Source organism: Scyliorhinus torazame, chromosome 7 (genome assembly GCF_047496885.1).
Source record: "Scyliorhinus torazame isolate Kashiwa2021f chromosome 7, sScyTor2.1, whole genome shotgun sequence".
Classification (NCBI taxonomy): Eukaryota; Metazoa; Chordata; class Chondrichthyes; order Carcharhiniformes; family Scyliorhinidae; genus Scyliorhinus; species Scyliorhinus torazame.
The window spans coordinates 100,975,935-100,996,150 of NC_092713.1; the positions used below are offsets into that span (position 1 = coordinate 100,975,935).

General features: G+C 48.3%; 1 protein-coding gene across 3 annotated transcripts in view; it reads right to left on the reverse strand.

Annotated features, from left to right (window-relative positions):
• Nucleotides 1–20,216, reverse strand: part of alg6 (ALG6 alpha-1,3-glucosyltransferase) — a 77,264-nt gene that overhangs the window by 35,667 nt on the left and 21,381 nt on the right. The window contains exons 5-8 of one of the 3 annotated variants that reach the window (XM_072511153.1): nt 20,057–20,122; nt 18,856–19,042; nt 15,708–15,785; nt 9,696–9,831 (exon numbers count right to left, since the gene is read on the reverse strand). In XM_072511153.1, the coding sequence (XP_072367254.1) occupies nt 9,696–9,831; nt 15,708–15,785; nt 18,856–19,042; nt 20,057–20,122 (467 nt within the window). Of the gene's footprint in view, nt 1–9,695; nt 9,832–15,707; nt 15,786–18,855; nt 19,043–20,053; nt 20,123–20,216 lie in introns of all 3 variants that reach the window. The other 2 variants (XM_072511151.1, XM_072511152.1) reach the window with 2 other exon arrangements.

Here is a 20,216-nt window from a genome sequence, read left to right on the forward strand (position 1 = left end):
CTCTTCGACTCCGGGAGCACGGAGAGCTTTATTCATCCAGAAAGGGTAAGGCGCTGCTCCTTGCGCACCCATCCCACGTCCCAAACCATAGCCCTCACATCTGGGTCCCACTCGGTACAAATCAAGGGGTACTGTATCGCGGATCTCTCGATCCAGGGCGCCGAATACACCCGTTTCAAACTTTATATCCTCCCCCACCTCTGTGCCCCCCTACTGCTTGGACTGGATTTTCAGTGCAGCCACCGAAGCCTGACACTGAAGTTCGGCGGACCCTTGCCCCCCCATACGATATGCAGCCTTGCGACACTGAAAGTCGCACCACCCCCTCTCTATTCGCGAACGTCACTCCCGACTGTAAGCCCGTCGCCACCAGGAGCCGGCGGTACAGTGCCCAAGACATGACTTTTATCAAGTCAGAGGTCCGGCGTTTACTGGGAGAGGGGGTCATCGAGGCTAGCAACAGCCCCTGGAGAGCACAAGTGGTGGTAGTCCGGTCCGGGGATAAGAAATGGATGGTCGTGGATTATAGCCAGACCATAAACCGCCTCACAGAGCTCGATGCATACCCCCTTCCTCGCATAGCAGAAATGGTAAATCGGATCGCCCAATACCGAGTCTTTTCCACGGTCAATCTCAAATCCGCCTACCACCAGCAACCCATCTGACCGAAAGACCACCACCACCCCTCTACTGCCTTCGAAGCAGCCGGCCAGCTCTTCCATTCCTTAGGGTCCCCTTCGGCGTCACAAATGGGGTCTCCGTCTTCCAAAGGGCGATGGACCAAATGGTGGACCAGTACGGTTTGCGGGCTACATACCCGTACTTGGACAATGTCACCATCTGCGGCCATGACCAGCAGGGCCACGACGCAAACCTCGTAAAGTTCCTCCAGACCGCCCGAGCCCTCAAACTGACCTATAACGAGGAAACATGCGTTTTCCACACAACCCGGCTAGCCATCCTCAGCTATGTCGTGGAAAACGGGGTCCTCGGTCCCGACCCCGACCGCATGCGTCCCCTAAAGGAACTCCCCGTTCCCTGCAGCCTCAAGGCCCTCAAATGGTGCTTGGGGGTCTTCTCCTATTACGCCCAGTGGGTCCCCAAATATGCGGACAAAGCTCGCCCTCTCATTAGACCACGATATTTCCCCCGTCGGCGGAGGCTCGATTGGCCTTCAACCGCATCAAGTCCGACATCATCAAGGCCGCTATGCACGTGGTGGACGAAACCATCCCTTTCCAGGTGGAGAGCGATGCGTCAGACATCGCCCTGGCCACTACCCTCAACCAGGCAGGCAGACCAGTAGCGTTCATCTCGCGGACCCTAACCGCCTCAGAGATTCGGCACTCTGCAGTCGAGAAGGAGGCACAAGCCATTGTGGAGGCTGTACGCCACTGGAGGCACTACCTAGCCGGTAGGAGGTTCACCCTCGTCACCGACCAACGGTCGGTCGTTTTTATTTTCGATAACGCACAACGGGGCAAAATAAAAAACGATAAAATTTTGAGGTGGAGGATCGAACTCTCCACCTACACGTACGATATCAAGTATCGTCCAGGGGAGCTCAACGAGCCGCCAGATGCCCTGTCCCGCGGCACGTGCGCCAACGCGCAGGAGGACCACCTGCAAGCCATCCACAATGACCCCTCCACCCGGGGGTTACCCGGCTCGTCCACTTTATCAAGTCCCGCAACCTACCTTACTCAACCAAGGCGGTCAAGGCCATGGTCAGGGCCTGCCAAATCTGTGCGGAGTGCAAACCGCACTTCTACCGGCCAGACAAGGCTTGGCTCGTGAAGGCCTTGGGGCCCTTTGAGCGACTAAACGTGGACTTCAAAGGCCCCCTCCCGTCCACCAACCGCAATGCCTATTTCCTCACCGTTATCGATGAGTTCTCCTGCTTCCCATTCGTCATTCCCTGCCCCGACATGACCTCTGCCACCGTGATAAAGGCACTGCACAGCATCTTCACCCTGTTCGGTTTCCCCCTTATATCCATAGCGACCGGGGTACATCGTTCATGAGCGAAGAACTGCATCAATATCTGTTCAGCAAAGGCATCGCCTCGAGCAGAACGACCAGTTATAACCCATGCGGGAAACGGGAAGGTGGAGAGGGAGAACGCGACAGTTTGGAAGGCTGTCCTTCTGGCTCTATGGTCGAGAAGTCTCCCAACCACCCGCTGGCAGGAGGTCCTACCCGACACCCTACACTCCATTAGGTCGCTCCTCTGCACGGCCACGAATGAGACCCCTCACAACCTATTGTTTGTCTTCCCCAGGATGTCTACCTCCGGGGTCTTGCTTCCACCTTGGCTGACGGCTCCGGGACCTGTTCTTCTCCGAAGGCACACGAGTAGCCATAAAACGGACCCCCTGGTCGAGAAGGTCCGATTACTACACGCAAACCCCAGTTACGCCTACATCGAGTACCCCAACGGCAGGCAAGATACGGTTTCCCTCCGGGATCTGGCACCCGCTGGTTCCCCCACTAGACGCCCCTTCCCTCGCAGCTCCCCTGCAGGATCCGGCACCCACTACAAAACCCCCCCTCCCGCCCCACTCCCTGATGGTGGGCACCTATTGTGCGCGCTCCCTACCGCCCCCCCCCCCCCTCTACACACCCCGCTGGTGCCGGCCCCACTACCCCCAGCCCCAACTATTCCCCCTGCACCCCGATCCCCTACCCCAACCCGGACCAAGGCTCCGACCACAGTGCTCCCGGACGTACCCTCAACTAAGACACCCGGGACCGCCGCACCACCGCCCGAGCTGAGGAGGTCAATAAGGACGATCAGGCCGCCGAGACGAATGGACGTATGATGACACTTCACCCCCGCCGGACTTTTTTTAAAACAGGGGGTGAATGTGATGAACGGTTACTGTATTACTGTACCCTTATCATCATGTACGGTGATGTCCCCTTTAAGACCGGGCTTGGAACCTTGGGGGACTCTGCCTCCGGCTCTGCCCACCTGGGAGTCGTACATAAGGGGCCGCCTTGTGGGCGGCACCCAGTTAGCACCCGTCTCGGCACCAGGCTAGTTCTTAGCTTATTAAAGCCTTCTTTACCATTTGCTCTCCAAGCATCATTATTGAGGGTACAACAACCATAAAAAAGTTAACATTTTGGACGCAATTCTCAGGGTCCATTCGCTACAAGCCCAAATCACGTTATGGCCAGTGAATCTCCTAAGAGGGCCATACTGAGATTTGCACCTGTGGCGAGATCTCAGTTTGAGATCTTCCCCACCAACCCCCCTCTAGTAATATAATCAGGGGCATGTTTCCATGAATTCAGCAGTGTTATGTTCCCCCCTGCTAGCATGAAGTCACGCCAGCAGGAATCATTACTGGTTTTCAAAAATGAAAGTGGGTTCGGTCACCCTGCCTGCTGGAGGGGAAATGTGGTTTGCCCCTCTGCAGTCAAGGGTTCGGGGTGTTCCCCATGTCCACCGGGGTTCCTGAGGGTGGGGTTCTGGTCTCAGTGGGCCGGGGGGGGGGGGAGCTTTTAACTTTATTTGCTGGTGAATTTAGGCCCCGCCCCCCCAGCTGGCTGTGTAATCCTTGTTAGCACTTTGAAATTGCACTGAGCAATAGTGATGTTTGATCAAGCGAGAAAAGGCACCTGTGAAGCAAATGACTTTCACACAGCTTTTCCCACCTGATCCAACACTGTACAATTTTGGGAAAATTCCACCCCTTAATTATTTAACATCTGTGAAGATTACAACGAAACTATACAATAGCACAGACTAGTGGTCATTCATAGAAAATATGTCAACTTAACCGTCATAAATCTGTAAACTGGAATCTTAAAATAGGTCATAACCAAGGAAAAGGCTAATCAGTTTTGGCAACACAGAGACTGAAGAGTAACAGAGGGAGCAGAATAAATTAAGTGGCGTTGAATAGATGAAATCCAGCTTAACATTTTTTTGACTGTAGGAGGAAGGAGACAATTTAAAGAACAAATGAGCGAGAGTTTATTGTGTAACGAATTTTCATTTTAATATGGTTAGAATGTAGGGGAGAGCTTGTAAGCAACATTTCTGGAGCTTAGGAAGAATGAAGAAATTCAGATAAACGCGAATATTAATAAAAGACAAGGCTGGAATGGAAAGAAAGATTGGAAACAGGAGGCGAGGGAGGGCTTAATGGTTACAAATGCACAAAGAGTATAAAGTTCAGATATCAAAGCAATCTCAAATCTACGAACATTCATACAGTATCTTAGAAAACTATTCTCCTATCCCTCACAATGGTCGATTTCTCTATTTTTCTCTGCACTCTTCACATTTCAAGGTGTTTATCACAATGGTGCCTGCAAAGCTTTATAGAAACCATTACAAACACATATGCAGTTCCTCTATTAGGTCCACAATAAAAACCCAGTACCTTTCTCTGAAAAAGCTGAGCTTTTGTTGCTACATAAATTGGCCCAGTGAGTCTATTCAATGGATGTTGAGCAATGCAAACTTGGAAGATCTCCAGTTTAATTCCAAAACCTGAACAGCTAGTTGGGGTTCAGCCAGGGCGACATTCGCAGTGCTCCAACAGACGTTGGTGAACTTGTTCAGAAGGGAAGAGATGCCCAGGGTTCCTGTTCCAAAACTCTATTCAGAGATTTTCCCCTGGTTGGACAGTACTCACGTGGGTTGCAAATGATGAAGATTAGACTCAATCGGGTGACTCCCTGATAAAACATCATGTTGGCACTGCAATAGTGAGATTACATATAAAATCTAGTTAAGATGCCAGTCCTGAAACCCATAGATGTGTATGCCAGAAATTACTTAAAATATTTAGAGAAGAAAATTGAATATAAAATAAAGAACAGTGGGTCTTCTGCTAGAGTAGACATCTTGATCTCATGCGATGAGTGACATACTGAAAAAGGCAAACTTCCTCAGTCCGCAAAACAAACACAGGAATAACTTCCACCTCAAAGGAAGAATATGGAAGTTCACATAGTAGCTTTAGTAATAGGGGCATAAACTACAAAAGCAGGCGGCTATGTTAAACATGTAGAAGACACTAGTTCAGCCTCAACTGGAGTATTACTTCCAGCTCTGGGCACTATACTTCAGTGCATGATGTGAAGTCATTCGAGTGCAGAAAAGATCCACAAGAATGGTATTTCAGACACATAGATAGATTGGAGAGGTTGTGACTGTTTTCCTTGAAGAGAAGGTTGAGAGATTTGATAGAGATATTCAAAATCATGAGGAGTCTGGACAGAGCAGAATGGGAGAGACTCTTCCCACTCGTAAGGATCAAGACGAGAGGGCACAGGTTTAAGGTTAACTGGCAAAGAAGCAACAGCGACCTGAGGAAAAACGTTTCTCACACAGCGAGTGGTTAGGGTCGAGGATGCACTGCCTGAGTGGGGTGGAGACAGATTCAATCTAGGAATTGAAAAGGGAATTAGGTTGCTATCTCAAAAGAAAGAATGTTCAGGGTTATGAAGAGAAGGCGGCGGAATGGTAGTAAGTAAATTGCTCATTTGGAGGGCTGGTGCAAACACGATGGGCCAAAATTCCTCTTTCTGGGCTGTAACAATTCTGTGGTAAACATTAATATCAATAAAATAGGAAGGCATGATGGCTGCAATGAAAATACATTCCGGAGGTGACAGAAGGGGTTAGTGGTTACAAACACACACAGGAATTCAAAATAAAGAAGCTCAAACAAAGACACCACAAGTATCACCCCTTTACCTCTTCTTCCAGAAATAACGTGTTTTTTCCCTAAACACTCGAGCCACTAACCACCAGGAAAAAAAATGTTGAAAAAAGAACAATGTTGAGAAGTGTGCATACAGGTATTCTGGGCCGAGGTTCAGCTGTAATGCCTAGAGGTTGCACTAATATAAATTTGTCAGCTGTCAAAATGGTGTATGTATATACAGCCCAGAAACCAGACGATTTGGTTTCGTCATCAAGTACCCAAGACCAATAAGGAGCACATTGCCTTTGTTATGTAAAATATATGGTCCAGGCTGACACTTCACTGCTGCGTTGATGGTACCATCTTTTGAAGAGAAATTCAAACCAAAGGCTCTTCTACTTGTTCTAGTACACATTTACAGTATCATGACACCATTTAATGAACAAGTACTCATAGCGTCCTGACCAACACCCCACCCCAACCCAACACCACCAGAAATAAATGAACTAGTTATTCATCTCACTGCTGTGAGGTTTTGCTGCATACAAAGTGACTGTAATATTTGTCCAACAATGGTTAATCCACTTCAAAGTTATCATATGTGAAGTGCTTTTGAGATATGAAAGAGTGAGGGTGTTATGTAACTGAAAAATAATTTATTACTTTCTTGTATGGGCATTAGAATCAAATCCCTACCAGAATGCACACAATACTGTCCTGAGCCTTCTGCAAAAGCTACAGTAGTCAATTAAAACATGTTATCTGGAACATTTTTCTTTAACCCTGTCAAATTGTATCTGGAGAGAGGTCAAGAATTGCAAAAGCAAGTTTTGTAAATTTTTAAGACTGAAACATCTCAACTCAAAGAAGCTAACTACATTACCTAATTCCATGGGTGCAATTTAACGACCGCATGGTGCCCTGCGTGGATCTATGCACCCCAGTTTAATCAAGGGAGGGGCCTAAATCAGGATCCGCACTGGGCGTGGCTGGTCCATGATCTAACTGGCCCGCTCCCGCTGGCAGATTCCAGACCCCGCCAAGACGTGGCAAGGTGCCAATTGTCACCAATTAAGGACAATCTCCATCTCTTTGATAGATGGATGCCCTAGCTAACGGCCTCCTGGGAATGAATCAGCTCTACAGTGAGAGGTAATATGAGCGCCGTTCAGCACTGATCCACACAAAATTGGACCAGGCATAAAGTCACCTGTGGGGAGGGGAAGTTCCCAGGGCATTGGAGGCCGCTGGGTGGTCAGGGTGGCACCCTGGCTCTCCGTGGGCTCAGCACCTCTAACGTGGCGTGCCCGCACTTGGCGGGGGGGGGTAGTGCCCAGTCTGTGACATTGCCCGTGGTGGTGGTGGTGGTGGTGGTGGTGGTTGGGGGGGGGGGGGGGGGGGGGGGGGGGGGGGGTGGCAGAGTCCCTCAAACTCGCTTAGAGATTGGGACTCCCTTTTAAAATAGCGGTCCGATCTCAGAGGAGCCGATCTCACCAGCGAGTTCAGCTCCCCACTACTGAGAACATTTCTAAGTGTGGGCTGGACCGGGGAGAAACTCCCTAATACCCCAAAAATTGATTGATTGTGGGTAAATACCAGTGTTGATCTCACAGAAAAAGCCAGCGGGAAACATCCAGCCAAACCCCCCCCCCGAAATGACACTGAAACGTTTCCTTTAAATCGCACCCTATAGATTTACTGCATTACCGTATTTATTACATACTGATATTAAATAGAGTATTAAGAACTTATAAACAAAACTTAACAAATAAATGCTCTTTCAGATGTGGTACTGAGTCAAATAGACCAAGGAAGTCACAAGTTCAGTTCCTCATTAGGGCCGAGTTGCTACACAGTTGGTTTGGGTGGGCAGGAGAATTTGAAATGTAATTGCTATGAAGGGCAATTAGGACGGAGGAGGGGGATTCGGGTTGCCAACTCCTGCTCGTAGATCCAGTGTAAAGTATTTGCATGTTAATGTAGAACAAATATAAGAGTGGGTTTGGATAAGATATTGTAAAGATGCACTTTCACAGACTTTGTTAGTGAACACAAATGGTTTATTAGCAAGATTTGTACAGCAGCCACATGGCTGCAGCTAGCTCCCAAAATGTTTCTGCTTAGGCGCCTCTCTACCCACAGGGTGTGATTTCACACCCCTGAGTCCCAATTGGTCACACAGACCAGGTGACCCCTACTCTGCTGTGTGCCCCTAAAGGGACAATCAACAGTTACCACAAACCAGTTAAGTAGCCTGTTGATATTTAATATTTAGAGTCACACTTGAAAAATATCGGGGGTGGGAAGCACCTGTGGAACCAAATGCCAGCATAGGTTGCCAACTTCAGAGAAGGAACAGAAGATAATTAGGTAAAAAGAAAAAAAAAATTGTAATAGCTGCTGCTTTGACCCAACCTGTACACTTAGACGCATCCCATTTACTGTACAGATTATTTTTTTAATGTATTCCTTTCTCAGAGTTACAACGTCAATGCGCAGAGTGGACAGGGCAAGCCTTTAATCCATTTCCATACTTGCTTGCTCCAAAAACCAATGCTTTTAAAAAGAAGAGAGGGAAGTAGAAAATATGACAAATATATGGGAGCCCTCCAGCAACTGAAGCACTTCCACTCTTGCCGTGTGCAGGCAGTGTGCTTGTTGCTTTGGCTTTGTTCAAGCACAAACAAAACACCACCTAAACAAGATTTTAAAATAAACTTGCACGTGGAAAATGGTTCCCGTTGATTCAGTTGTTTCAGAAAACATTTGAAAACTTGTTTTTTGCTCCAATAATTGCTCCTGTTGCTGGAGATTGGTGAATCTTGCTGAAACCTGTTTGGACCAGAACAAGGAAATCTGCTCAGGCCAAGATTCACAATGTTTTTTGTAAAATTTAGAGTACCCAATTATCATTTTTTTTCCAATTAAGGGGCAATTTAGTGTGGCCAATCCATCTACCTTGCACATTTTTGGGTTGTGGGGGTGAAACCCACGCAAACACGGGGAGAATGTGCAAACTCCACCCGGACAGTGACCCAGGGTCGGGATTCGAATCCGGGTCCTCAGTGCCGTAGGCAGCAATGCTAACCACGGTGCCACCGTGCTGCCCTTCACAATGTTTTTTGCTGCCTGTAACTTTGATTTCAGCAAAGATGTTATTTACAGTGTACCAAACACCAAAGACAGAAGTCTGGTGTGAGTCTTTAACATGCACTGCCATATTAACGGCAACCAGACTGCGGTGTTTATAATGCAAGTGCACCACCAATTTCAAGGGTTAACTTTGAGGCAGATTGGTTCTATAAATGGGCTATCCGTGGATGGTTGTGATATCAGTATCAAGAACATAATATTCGATACCTCTGTTCAGGACAGGAAATAGAAACAGCAGAGACAGTTGTCAATGTCACAACTGGAGGGGACATAACTTCACAGCAAACCCACCACACCCCAGACCGACAGAACCATTTCTCTTCTAAATGGCACATATAGAATATCTGCCCTGAATTTGATGAGGACGCAGAGAAAGGTTAGACGGTTAGAAGGTTAACACTTTATGCATTCCACAAACAAACCGAACAAGATATCAACTTTATAGCTCATCATGTAATTTACACTTATCAGCATATTTTTTTAAAACAGAAATTGGAGATAGCCAACACGTCACAGTCAATTTGTTGGGTGCTTACACTAACCAGTTCTCAAGTTCATCCCCCCCTACTTCTAAATAAGTCATCCGTTGCAAACTTCTAAATGGATGCTGAGCTAATATTATCAGTGAAAAGTCAGGAAGATATCCTAATGAACTTAGTGCTGGGTGAGGTCGCTAGGCTCGGTGTCTTGGGTTTAGTTGGCTAATTGAATGTACAATCTTTGCTCAATTCTTAAAATGTCTTTTACCCAGAGTTCCAAGCAACTTGGTGCTACAGTACCTGCCACACAAACATAGATAACATGGAGGAAGATTGTGCATATTTCAAATATATTTCAAACTTACCTCATATATATAATATATTTCAAACTTACCTCAAACAAGCCTCTATCAACAGGGAAAAGCCTTTGAAGCACCTGCAGGGACTGCTGGAAACTGGTGAGGTAGGGCAGCCAGCAACAGGCAAATGAAATCAGCACAATGAGGGCAATTTTGATCAACCGTATCATCCTGTAACAGAAGAGAAAAGATTTGTTCTCCTGAAAAGCAAGACTCACTTCCTCCTCTCTAGCATTAATATTAATAGTGAAAAGAGAAAGAAAATAACGCTACATAGTACCACATTTTCTCTCCACCTAAACCGAGGGTGCAGGGATAGTTTCACAATGAACTTCCAGAATTGTCAACTGGGCAGCTGTTCTAGAAGATTGAGCGTCAGTGCGTTATTCAGCAATGGAGGCTATCACACCCGCATCTTGCCCTCGATTGATATGTATAACCAAAAAGAAAATGCTGGAAAATTTCAGCAGGTCTTGCAGCATCTGTCGGGAGAGAAAATAACTAACGTTTCGAGTGCAGATGACCCTTTGTCAAAGCTAAAGATATAGAAAGTGGGAAATATTTATACTATGGAGTGAGAATGAAAGATGAGTCATAGCCACAGAATCCCAGGGAAACAGGATGCTAATAGACACAGAAAGCAAGGGGAAAGAGTGCTATTGGCATCCCCAGAGAGAAAAAAAGGTGTGAAAGGCCAAACTACAGAGAAACTAACATCAGAGGGGAAACTGTGACAGATGTAGACGTGGGGGGAGGGGAAGGGGGAAGCAAAGTGGAGAAAGGGTAACGAAAGGTGGATAAGATGGGGGGGGTGAATTATATACATATATATATAAAGAAAGGCAAGAGAGAAAGGAACGGTAAAAAAGTTAAAATGGGATGAAAACAAATGGATCGAGGTGGGGTAGAGCTAATAATCTGAAGTTGTTGAATTTCATGTTGAGACCGGAAGGCTGTAGTGTGCCTAACCGAAGATGAGATGTTGTTCCTCCAGTTTGCGTTGAGCTTCACTGCAACACTGCAGTAGGCCAAGGTCAGTCATGTAGGCATGGGAGCAGGGTCTTGTGTTAAAATGGCAAGCAACGGGAAGGTCAGGATCCTGAATGCGCACAGGCCAAAGGTGCTCAGCAAAGCGATCACCCAGTCTGCGTTTGTCTCTCCGATATAGATGAGACCACATTGGGAGCAGCGAATGCAATGGACCAAATTGGAAGAGGTACAAGTGAAACGCTGCTTAACCTGGAATGTGTGATTTGGACCTGGGATGTTAAGCATGGAATAGGTAAAAGGGCAGGTGTTACACTTTCTGTGATTGCATGGGAAGGTCCCATAGGTGATGGGAGAGGTGTTGGGTATGGTGGAGGAGTGGACTAGATTATCTCAGAGGGAACGGTCTCTGCGGAATGCTGACAGAGGGAGTGAAGGGAAGATGTGTTTGGCATCACGCTGGAGTTGGCGAAAATGTGGAGGAGTATGCTTATATGGAGATTGATATGTATATGTGGACCTCTCAACATTGGACATTGGGCAGTAATCAGGCTCAGGATGCTGGCTAAGAGAAGACTGCTGGACAGAGTAGAGGAGCTGGAAAATAGAGCCCGTAGATAAAATCTGAGGATCATCGGCCTCCCGGAGGGAGCGGAGGGAGCTGATGTCACAGCGTTCGTGGCGGACCTGTTGATGCAGCTGATGGGGGCTGAAGCCTGTCCGCGACCGCCGGAGCTGGAAGGGGCACACAGAGTACAGGCGAGACAGGTGCGTCCGGGGGGCGGGGGGGGGGGGGGGGGGGGGGGGGGGGGGCAGTCCGATGGTGATCAGGTTCCACAGGTTTGTGGAGAAGGAGCGGGTGCTGCAGTGGGCAAAGAGCGCTAAGAGCAGCACGTGGAATAACAGTGTCCTTCGTATTTACCAGGACCTAAGCCAGGAGGTGGCCAGGCGGCGAGCAGCCTTTAAACAAGTTAAGGAGGTGTTGTTCAAAAAGCACATGAAGCTTGGTCTGCTCTTCCCGGCCCGTCTTTGGGTTACGCATCAAGGCCAACACCATTACTTCTCCGAGCCCGAAGAAGCGATGGACTTTGTGAGGGATCAGGGGCTGGTCTCGAAAGAAGGACCCACAGACGCAAGCTAGGGTCCGAGAATTACTGGTTGAAGGGACGCCTACTGTGCCTGGACTGCAGGTCGACTGTTTACTGCTTTAAAGTTGCCTTCTGGTGTATTTTTTGTGGGCAGTTTTTGCCTGTGAGGGATGTGGGGGGGGGGAGGGTATCCCCTCCCCCTCCCTCTCGTATGGTCTTTTTCCTTTTTTCTGTTGTTTTTTTTCTCTCCTTTTTTTTTCTTCTGTTGTGGTGGGCACCTTTTGTTGGTCTCTCTGAGTGACCTGGAGCCTATATTGTAACAAAAGGGTGGCCGGTCAGCAGTGGGGATTAAAGGTGTTGGTTGGGGGCTTTTATTTCATTTAGGTCTATGGTTTTTATGTTTGTTTCGGATGGGGGACGTACGGGTACTGGGTTATTGCGGTGTTATATATATATATATATTTTTTTTTTTGGTGCTCAGAAAGGGACGTGGGTTAACACTTTTCTGTGTGCACAGCTGGAACTGTATTGTACCTGGAGCAGCCTCATGGTGCTGTTTGATGTTTACATCTGGTTTGATCTTTCCCATCTTAGTGAGACTGCGCCAGTGGGTCGGAGTGGGGGAAGGTGTGCTGGGGAGTGGGGAGATGAGGCCGGGCAAACAATGTGAGTGAGACAAGGGGGCACCGGAGCGATGAGTCACTGGGCTAGCAGATTGGCTAGTCAAGGGAGTCAGGTGGGGGGGGGGGGAATACAGCCAGTGAATGGCAGTGGTGGGGTTATCGGGGGGGGGGGGGTTATTTTGCTGACGTCTGAAGTAGGTAATGGAAAGGAGGTCGGGGGCGGAGGCAGCCAAGAGGTGAGCCAGGAATGGCACGGCGCATGGGCCGGGGGTGGGCCCAAGAAAGGTTATGGCTGATCGGCGGGGGGGGGGGGGGGGGGTTGGGCCCCCCAACCAGGCTGATCACCTGGAATGTCAGGAGACTAAATGGGCTAGTTAAAAGGGCACGTGTGTTCGCGCATTTGCGGGCTCTAAAGGCGGACGTAATTATGTTGCGGGAGACACATCTGAAAGTGTCTGACCAGACTAGGCTAAGGAAGGGGTGGATCAGCCAGGTCTTCCACTCGGACTTGGATTCTAAGTCCAGGGGGGTAGCAATTATGATCAATAATCGGGTTCAATTTGAGGGGAAGGGTGTAGTCGCAGACGGCGGGGGCAGATTCCTTATGGTAAGGGGCAAGCTGGAGGGGAGCAGAGTGGTGCTGGTGAACATATATGTGCCGAACTGGGACGACGTTGACTTTATCAAAAGAGTGCGGGGGAAGATACCGGACCTAGGCTCACGCAAGTTGATAATGGGGGGGACGGGGGACGGGGGGGGGGGGGGGGGGGGACTTTAATACGGTCCTTGACCCGGGGCTGGACCGGTCATGTCCCAGAACGGGTAGACTCCCAGCAATGGCAAGGGAGCTGAAAGGGTTCATGGAGCAAATGGGGGCTGTGGACCCATGGAGAGCCAGACAGCCGACGGGAAGGGGCTACTCGTTTTAGTCGCATGTTCAAAGTATATTCTAGGATTGATTTTTTTTAATCGTGAGCAGGGACTGTGTAGGGGAGATAAAGAATACGGAATACTCAGCAATCATTATCTCGGACCATGCCCCGCACTGGGTGGACCTGCAGGTCGGGGGGGGCGAATTACCAACGCCCGCAATGGAGGTTAGACGTAGGATTGTTGTCGGAGGAGGGGATATGTGAGAGACTTCGGAAGTGTATGCAAAATTACTTGCAGGTGAACAATACGGGGGAGGTTTCAGCAGCGACCCTGTGGGAGGCGCTGAAGGCAGTAGTGAGGGGGAGCTGATCTCAATTCAGGCTCACAGGGTCAGGGCGGACAGAGCAGAAATGGACAGATTGGTTAGGGAAATTCACCGGATAGACAAGGAGCATGCGGGGTCCCCGGGGGAGGACCTACTCAGGGAGAGATGGAGATTGCAGGTGGAACTGGGGGTGCTATCCACGAGTAGGGCCGTGGAACAACTTAGGAAGGCAAGGGAAGTGGTGTAGGAGCATGGGGAGAAAGCCAGTAGGTTGCTTGCGCAGCAGCTCAGGAAGAGGGAGGCGGACAGGGAAATAAGTAGAGTGGTTGATGGGGAGGGGAGCAGAGTGGAGGACCCGGCAGGACTGAATAAGGTATTTCAGGACTTCTATAGTAAGCTGTACACTTCAGAACCCCCGGAAGAGCCGGAGGACATGAAAAGGTTCCTGGATGGACTAACCTTCCCAAAAGTAGGCAGGGGACTAGTGGACGGGCGGGGGGCCCCGATTAGAGCGGAGGAGGTATTGGGGGGCCTAAAGGCCACGCAGTCGGGGAAAGCCCCGGGACCGGATGGATACCCAATAGAGTTTTACAAGACGTTCTCGGAGATAGTGGGACCGGTCCTGACAAGGGTTTTTAATGAGGCATGGGACAGAGGGACCCTGCCAACGACGATGTCGCAAGCCACCATTTCGTTGATACCGAAGCGGGACAAGGACCCGGAATCCTGCGGGTCGTACAGGCCAATCTCCCTGATCAATGTGGATGCCAAGGTCCTGGCGATTAGAATTGAGGACTGCGTACCGGAGGTGATTGGGGACGATCAGACAGGGTTTGTGAAAGGCAGGCAGCTGACAGCTAACTTGAGAAGATTGCTTAATGTGATCATGATGCCCCCGACGGGCAAGGAGATGGAGGTAGGGGTGACAATGGACGCTGAGATGGCCTTCGACCGAGTGGAGTGGGGCTATTTGTGGGAGGTGCTTGGACGGTTTGGGTTTGGGGAGGGACTGGTTAATTGGGTCAGACTATTGTACCAGGCCCCAAAAGCTAGTGTTAGGACGAACAGGATAATGTCAGATTATTTCAGACTACATCGCACGACCAGACAGGGGTGCCCACTCTCCCCGTTGCTGTTCGCGCTGGTCATAGAGCTGTTGGCGTTGAGAGCTGCGAAGGGGTGGAAGGGAATGACATGGGGAGGATGGAACATAGGGTCTCTCTCTATGCGGACGACCTGCTCCTGTACGTGTCGGATCCACTGGCCGGGATGGAAAATATACTGGAAATATTGAGGAAGTTTGGCTGGTTCTCAGGGTACAAATTAAATATGGCCAAGAGTGAGATGATTGTGGTGCAGGCAAGGGGCCAGGAGAATAGACTGAAGGAGCTGCCATTTAGGCTGGTGGAGGAAAGTTTCCGGTACTTGGGGATACAGGTGGCACGAGACTGGGGCAGGTTACATAAGTTAAATTTGACTAGGGTGGTGGAACAAATGAAGAGAGCTTCGGAGATGGGATGCACTCCCGCTGTCACTTGCGGGGAGGGTGCAGACGGTAAAGATGATAATCCTCCCTAGATTTCTGTTCATCTTCCAGTGCCTCCCGATCTTTATCCCACGGTCCTTCTTCAAAAGGACCGGCAAAATCATCATGAGCTTTGTCTGGGCGGGAAAATCCCCGCGGGTGAAGATGGCGATGCTTGAAAGGAGCCGCAGCGAGGGGGGACTGGCATTGCCGAGTCTGATCAACTACTACTGGGCAGCTAACATAGCCATGATAAGGAAGTGGATGGTGGGTACAGGGTCTATCTGGGAGCGAGTGGAGGCGGCTTTGTGCAGGGGCACCAGTTTGGCAGCCCTGGTCACGGCTCCCCTACCGCTGTCGCCGGCCAGGTACTCCACCAGCCCGGTAGTGGGGGCGGCTCTGCGGATATGGGGCCAGTGGAGGAGGCATGTGAGGGGGATGGGTGCATCTGTCTGGGCTCCAATATGTGATAACCATCGATTCGTCCCGGGAACATGGATGGAGGGTTTCGAACATGGCGGGGGTGGGGAGGGTGGGCGATACGTTCCTGGAGGGGAGCTTTGCGAGTTTGAGGGGCTTGGAGGAGAAATTTGGGCTGGTAAGGGGAAATGACTTTAGGTACTTACAGATGCAGGACTTTGTACGCAGACAGGTCCCATCCTTCCCACGCCTCCCGCCAATAGGGATCCAGGACAGAATAGTCTCTAGAGGAGAAGGAGGAGAGGGTAGAGTCTCGGATATCTACAAGGTGCTCAAGAAGGAGGAAGAGTCCCAGACGGAGGAACTGAAACTCAAATGGGAGGAGGAGCTTGGCGGGGAGATGGAGGACAGGCTGTGGGCGGAAGCTCGGAAGAGGGTAAACTCAACCGCAACATGTGCCAGGCTCGGCCTGATTCAATTTAAGGTCGTTCACCGGGCCCACATGACGGTAGCTCGGATGAGCAAATTCTTTGGGGTAGAGAACAAGTGCGCTAGATGCGCGGGAGGACCAGCGAACCATGTTCACATGTTTTGGGCATGTCCTAAGCTTAGGGGGTACTGGGAGGCATTTGCAGGGGTCATGTCCCGGATGCTGAAAACAAGGGTGGTGATGAGTCCAGGGGTGGCAATTTTCGGGGTTTCGGAAGATCCAGGAGTCCAGGGGGGAGAAAGAGGCCGATGTTCTGGTCTTTGCTTCCCTAATAGCCCGGTGGCGAATACTGCTGGCATGGAGGGACTCAAAACCCCCGAAGACCGAACTATGGCTTTCGGCCATGTCAAGTTTTCTGGGTCTGGAAAAAATTAAGTTTGCCTTGAGGGGATCTGTACTGGGGTTCGCCTGAAGGTGGCAACCATTCATCGACCTCTTCACGGGAGTGTGAACGTCAGCGGGGGGGGGGGATTAGAGTAGAATAGGAGGGATAAATAGGCAGGTAGTGTCCAGGGGAGAGGAGCGGGCATGTCCTGTATGGTTTGTTTGAAGTATTGGTTCGATATTGATGTTTGCACATTTCTGTTATCTGTAACTATTTGCAATACCAAAAAATACCTCAATAAAATTGTTTGTTAAAAAAAAAAAAGGATGCTGGCTAATTTTTCACCTCAACAGCTGAAAAGCATTAAAAGGATCTCCATCATCTCCCTAGTTGAGATCAATTAATTTAGCAGAGAATAGTGACTAACACCCAGTCCACCCCAACCTTGCCCAACAACCCCACCCCATCCTCTAGTCTGCATGGTTTCATCCCATAATGGCAGCTAGTTTGGCTGAGCTATTAGAGTTGAGAGGTAGAGGGGAGCCAACAGGTTTTCATCAGATCAGGTTCCAACGTTCAATCTTTCAGGGAAACATGGCTTCTCACATCTACAAATCTGCAACTTCCCAAGGCTCCCCTGATAAAACCTTTCAAACCCAAGACCTCTACTATCTAAAGAAAGCTCTTGGGAACGTTACAACCTACTAGTTCCCTTCGAAGTCACACACCACCCTGACTGGGAACTATATACTCATTCCTTCACCGTTGTTGGGTCAGAATGCCGAAACACCCTCCCTAACAGCACATGGACTGGGAAGGTGATGATGGGATGGGCTTTAAATGTTGGCCTTGCCAGTGACACCCACATCCCAAAAATATAGAAACAAAAATGTGACAGCTTCCACAATGCATGTGTTAACAAAAACAGCAACACAACTGGAGTGACAGAAATACAACATCTGTTAAAACTAGTCGTGGGTCCATCAATACATCATGGTGCTCCGTAGTGAAATATCTATAAAGGAATGTCTGAAGGTTTCTTCAATTTCTCCTCCAATTCTCCCCCCCCAGGTTATATTTTAATACAAATATGAACTGTAATTATCACTGTGGCAGTGTTAAATCAGAACGTATGCAGTCTTTGCCTCTCAGTAATCTCATCTTTTGATATTCCTATAGTACTTGGACTTGGTAAATGAGCATGAACACTGATTTACTAAGTAAGAAGAATACTCATCTATGTCAACTCAAAAGGTGATTAAAAACTAAAATATCAATCAGCTAGTAGCTGAGATGGAACACAAATGTATTGCACCAATGATCTTTCAGCTGTGCAAACAACCTACCCACAAATGTTCCTCCTTCACTGGACTCAAATGGTAACTTCCTCACCTAAATGAAAAGGTTTGGATAAAAACCACTCCAGGACTTGTGCACATAATCTAGACTGACAATCCAGTGAAGTAGAGGGCATGCTGCATTGAAGGAGGTGCTGTATTTTGGATGACAGATAGCACTGAAGGCCCAGCCACTTGCTCAGGTACTGCTGAAGATCAGGACAGCTCTCCAGTGTCCCATCCAATATCTATCCCTTAATCAACAAAACAATGCAAGTATTTACCTTGCGGGACATTGTTGTACATAAATTGGTCGTCATGTTAGCCCCCATTAAAACGCTTCAATTTAGTTATTTTCTTACAATGTTCAATGTATTCTACCCCTAATTTTCTCCACTTTTGCTCAGTACAGACTCATAGCAGGATATACTCCTACAAGCTGTGCCAGCTCTCCAGTCTCTTCTAATGGCGGCCATGTTCTCGCTCTTCAGGTATCATGTAACAGGGCATTGATGGCCATGTACTCCTGTGCTGGTCCATCATACCCATGAGCAAGTGAGTGACGAAGACAGGTCCATGGTTATGCATGGGAAGGTATTGCAGTGGTTTGCCGCTGCCTTCTGCAGATCCGGCTAACCAGGAGGCTCTTCCACTCTTACAACCTACCATAAGCATACTGGAAGGACTTGCAGGTTGCTAATCAACCTGTTTGGCACGATTATGAACATATCATCCGTGGGACTCGAATCCCCAGAATCTGGCTCAGAGGCAGGGCTGCTACCCCTGTGCCACAAGATCCCGGTGGCCATTTTACCTTCAGACTGTTTTGGCAGGCACTCAACTTTGGGAGTCACATCAGCAAATGTTATGACAATAGTGCGGGGAGTGGGCTTAAGCAGCATGCTTTTTTGAAGGGTGGGTGCAAACTCGAGGGTCGAATGGTCTCCTTCTGCACTATAGGGATTCGAAGGCATACTTAACAAGGATAATGAAGGAGAAAATCAAACTTTAAGCCAAATGCTAAGAAAATGTTCCCTTCTTAATAACACTTATAGGCTTAAAAATCTTGCATGTTTATTTTAAGCTGTTTACATGGGAGGGCAAACGAGAATAATTTTCAAGTCTTAAAAATAGACCTCACTTGATCCATATGACATGACAAGGACCGTGAGTCTATTTAATTCATTGTTTCAGTTACTCACCCTTCACCTTTCAGATCCCTCTTTAAACTGTTTCCAAGGAGATAGCAGAAGAAAGGCAGTGCATGGTAAAGTTCCATTTGCTTATAATTAAGAGCCAGGCAAAATGCCACAGAGCCAAACAGGACTCGGTCAAACAGTAGGCCCAGCAACCCCCACACAGCAAGGCCCAAACTGATAGAGTTATATGTGTTTTCATGTTAAGGATAGCTCACAGATATTCAACCAGACAGCATACATGGCCAAACTAATACTCTCATCACATGTTTTATAGCCTTGTGCCAATATTGAGAAATTAGGCCAAAGCCACCTAAGAAAATGTTTTTTTTAAAAACCTAATTCAAAATGTTTAGAATTTATTACATGAATAAAATTTAGATAGATTGATTTAATCCTTTTCAAATTCAGTTCGAATAACAGCCAACAAAATTTCCATATGCTTATTTTAGAGGCAGACATTTTATTTGCGGGTGTACTGTTTCCCCTGCCATCTCTTTAAGATGCTGGCTCGTGCTGAGGTATTGTTCAATGGGTGCTGGACATTTTGCTACCTCAAAGTAAAAATACCAGCCGGTTATTTAAACATGGGCAGTATTGTACCCACGCACAGTTCCGTCCTCATTGAACATGTTCGCACATTTTCCAGTCGGAATCCATGAAGAGCAATCAGTGACACAGACTGCTTGGCAACTGATCTTTCTTTCCCTTAGCCCTGGGGTTACTGAAGTTATCCTGGCTGAAATCAAGTTAACTCAATAAAGGCCTGCCAGTGAACGTAGGACCATCCTACTCTTATAGGTTGAGAGGCGCTAGCTTTAGAACTGAGATGATGTGGAACCACATCTCGCAGAGAGGGTGGTGATTTTTTTGGAACTCGCTGCCCCATAGTGCAGTGGAGTCTGAGTCATTAAATGGTTTCAAGGAGATAGATATATTTCTGATAAAAGACGGGTCAAAGGAATATGGGGAACAGGTCAAAGGGATAAGGGGAACAGGTTAGGAGGTAGATTTGAGACTAAGAATCAAATCCCTCAAGCCATGATCTGACTGAAAGGCAGAGCAGGCTTAAGGGGCTGAATTACCTACTTCTGCTCCTGATTCCTATGTTCCTATTATGACTCTGTCACTGACTGAACGACTGGGGGAGTCAAATGCATTGCTTTAACAGTTTTGTTAAAATTCAAAGCCGCTACCAGTAAGGATATTGAAAATGGCCATGGTCGATAAGAATGAGTCCAGGATACAGCAATACACACAGCAGAGACGACACCTGCAAAGAGTAAAAGCAGTTTGTACATTTGCAATACAATTACACAGAATAAACAGAATCATAAGCAATTAATTATTTTCCCAAGTCAATTTTC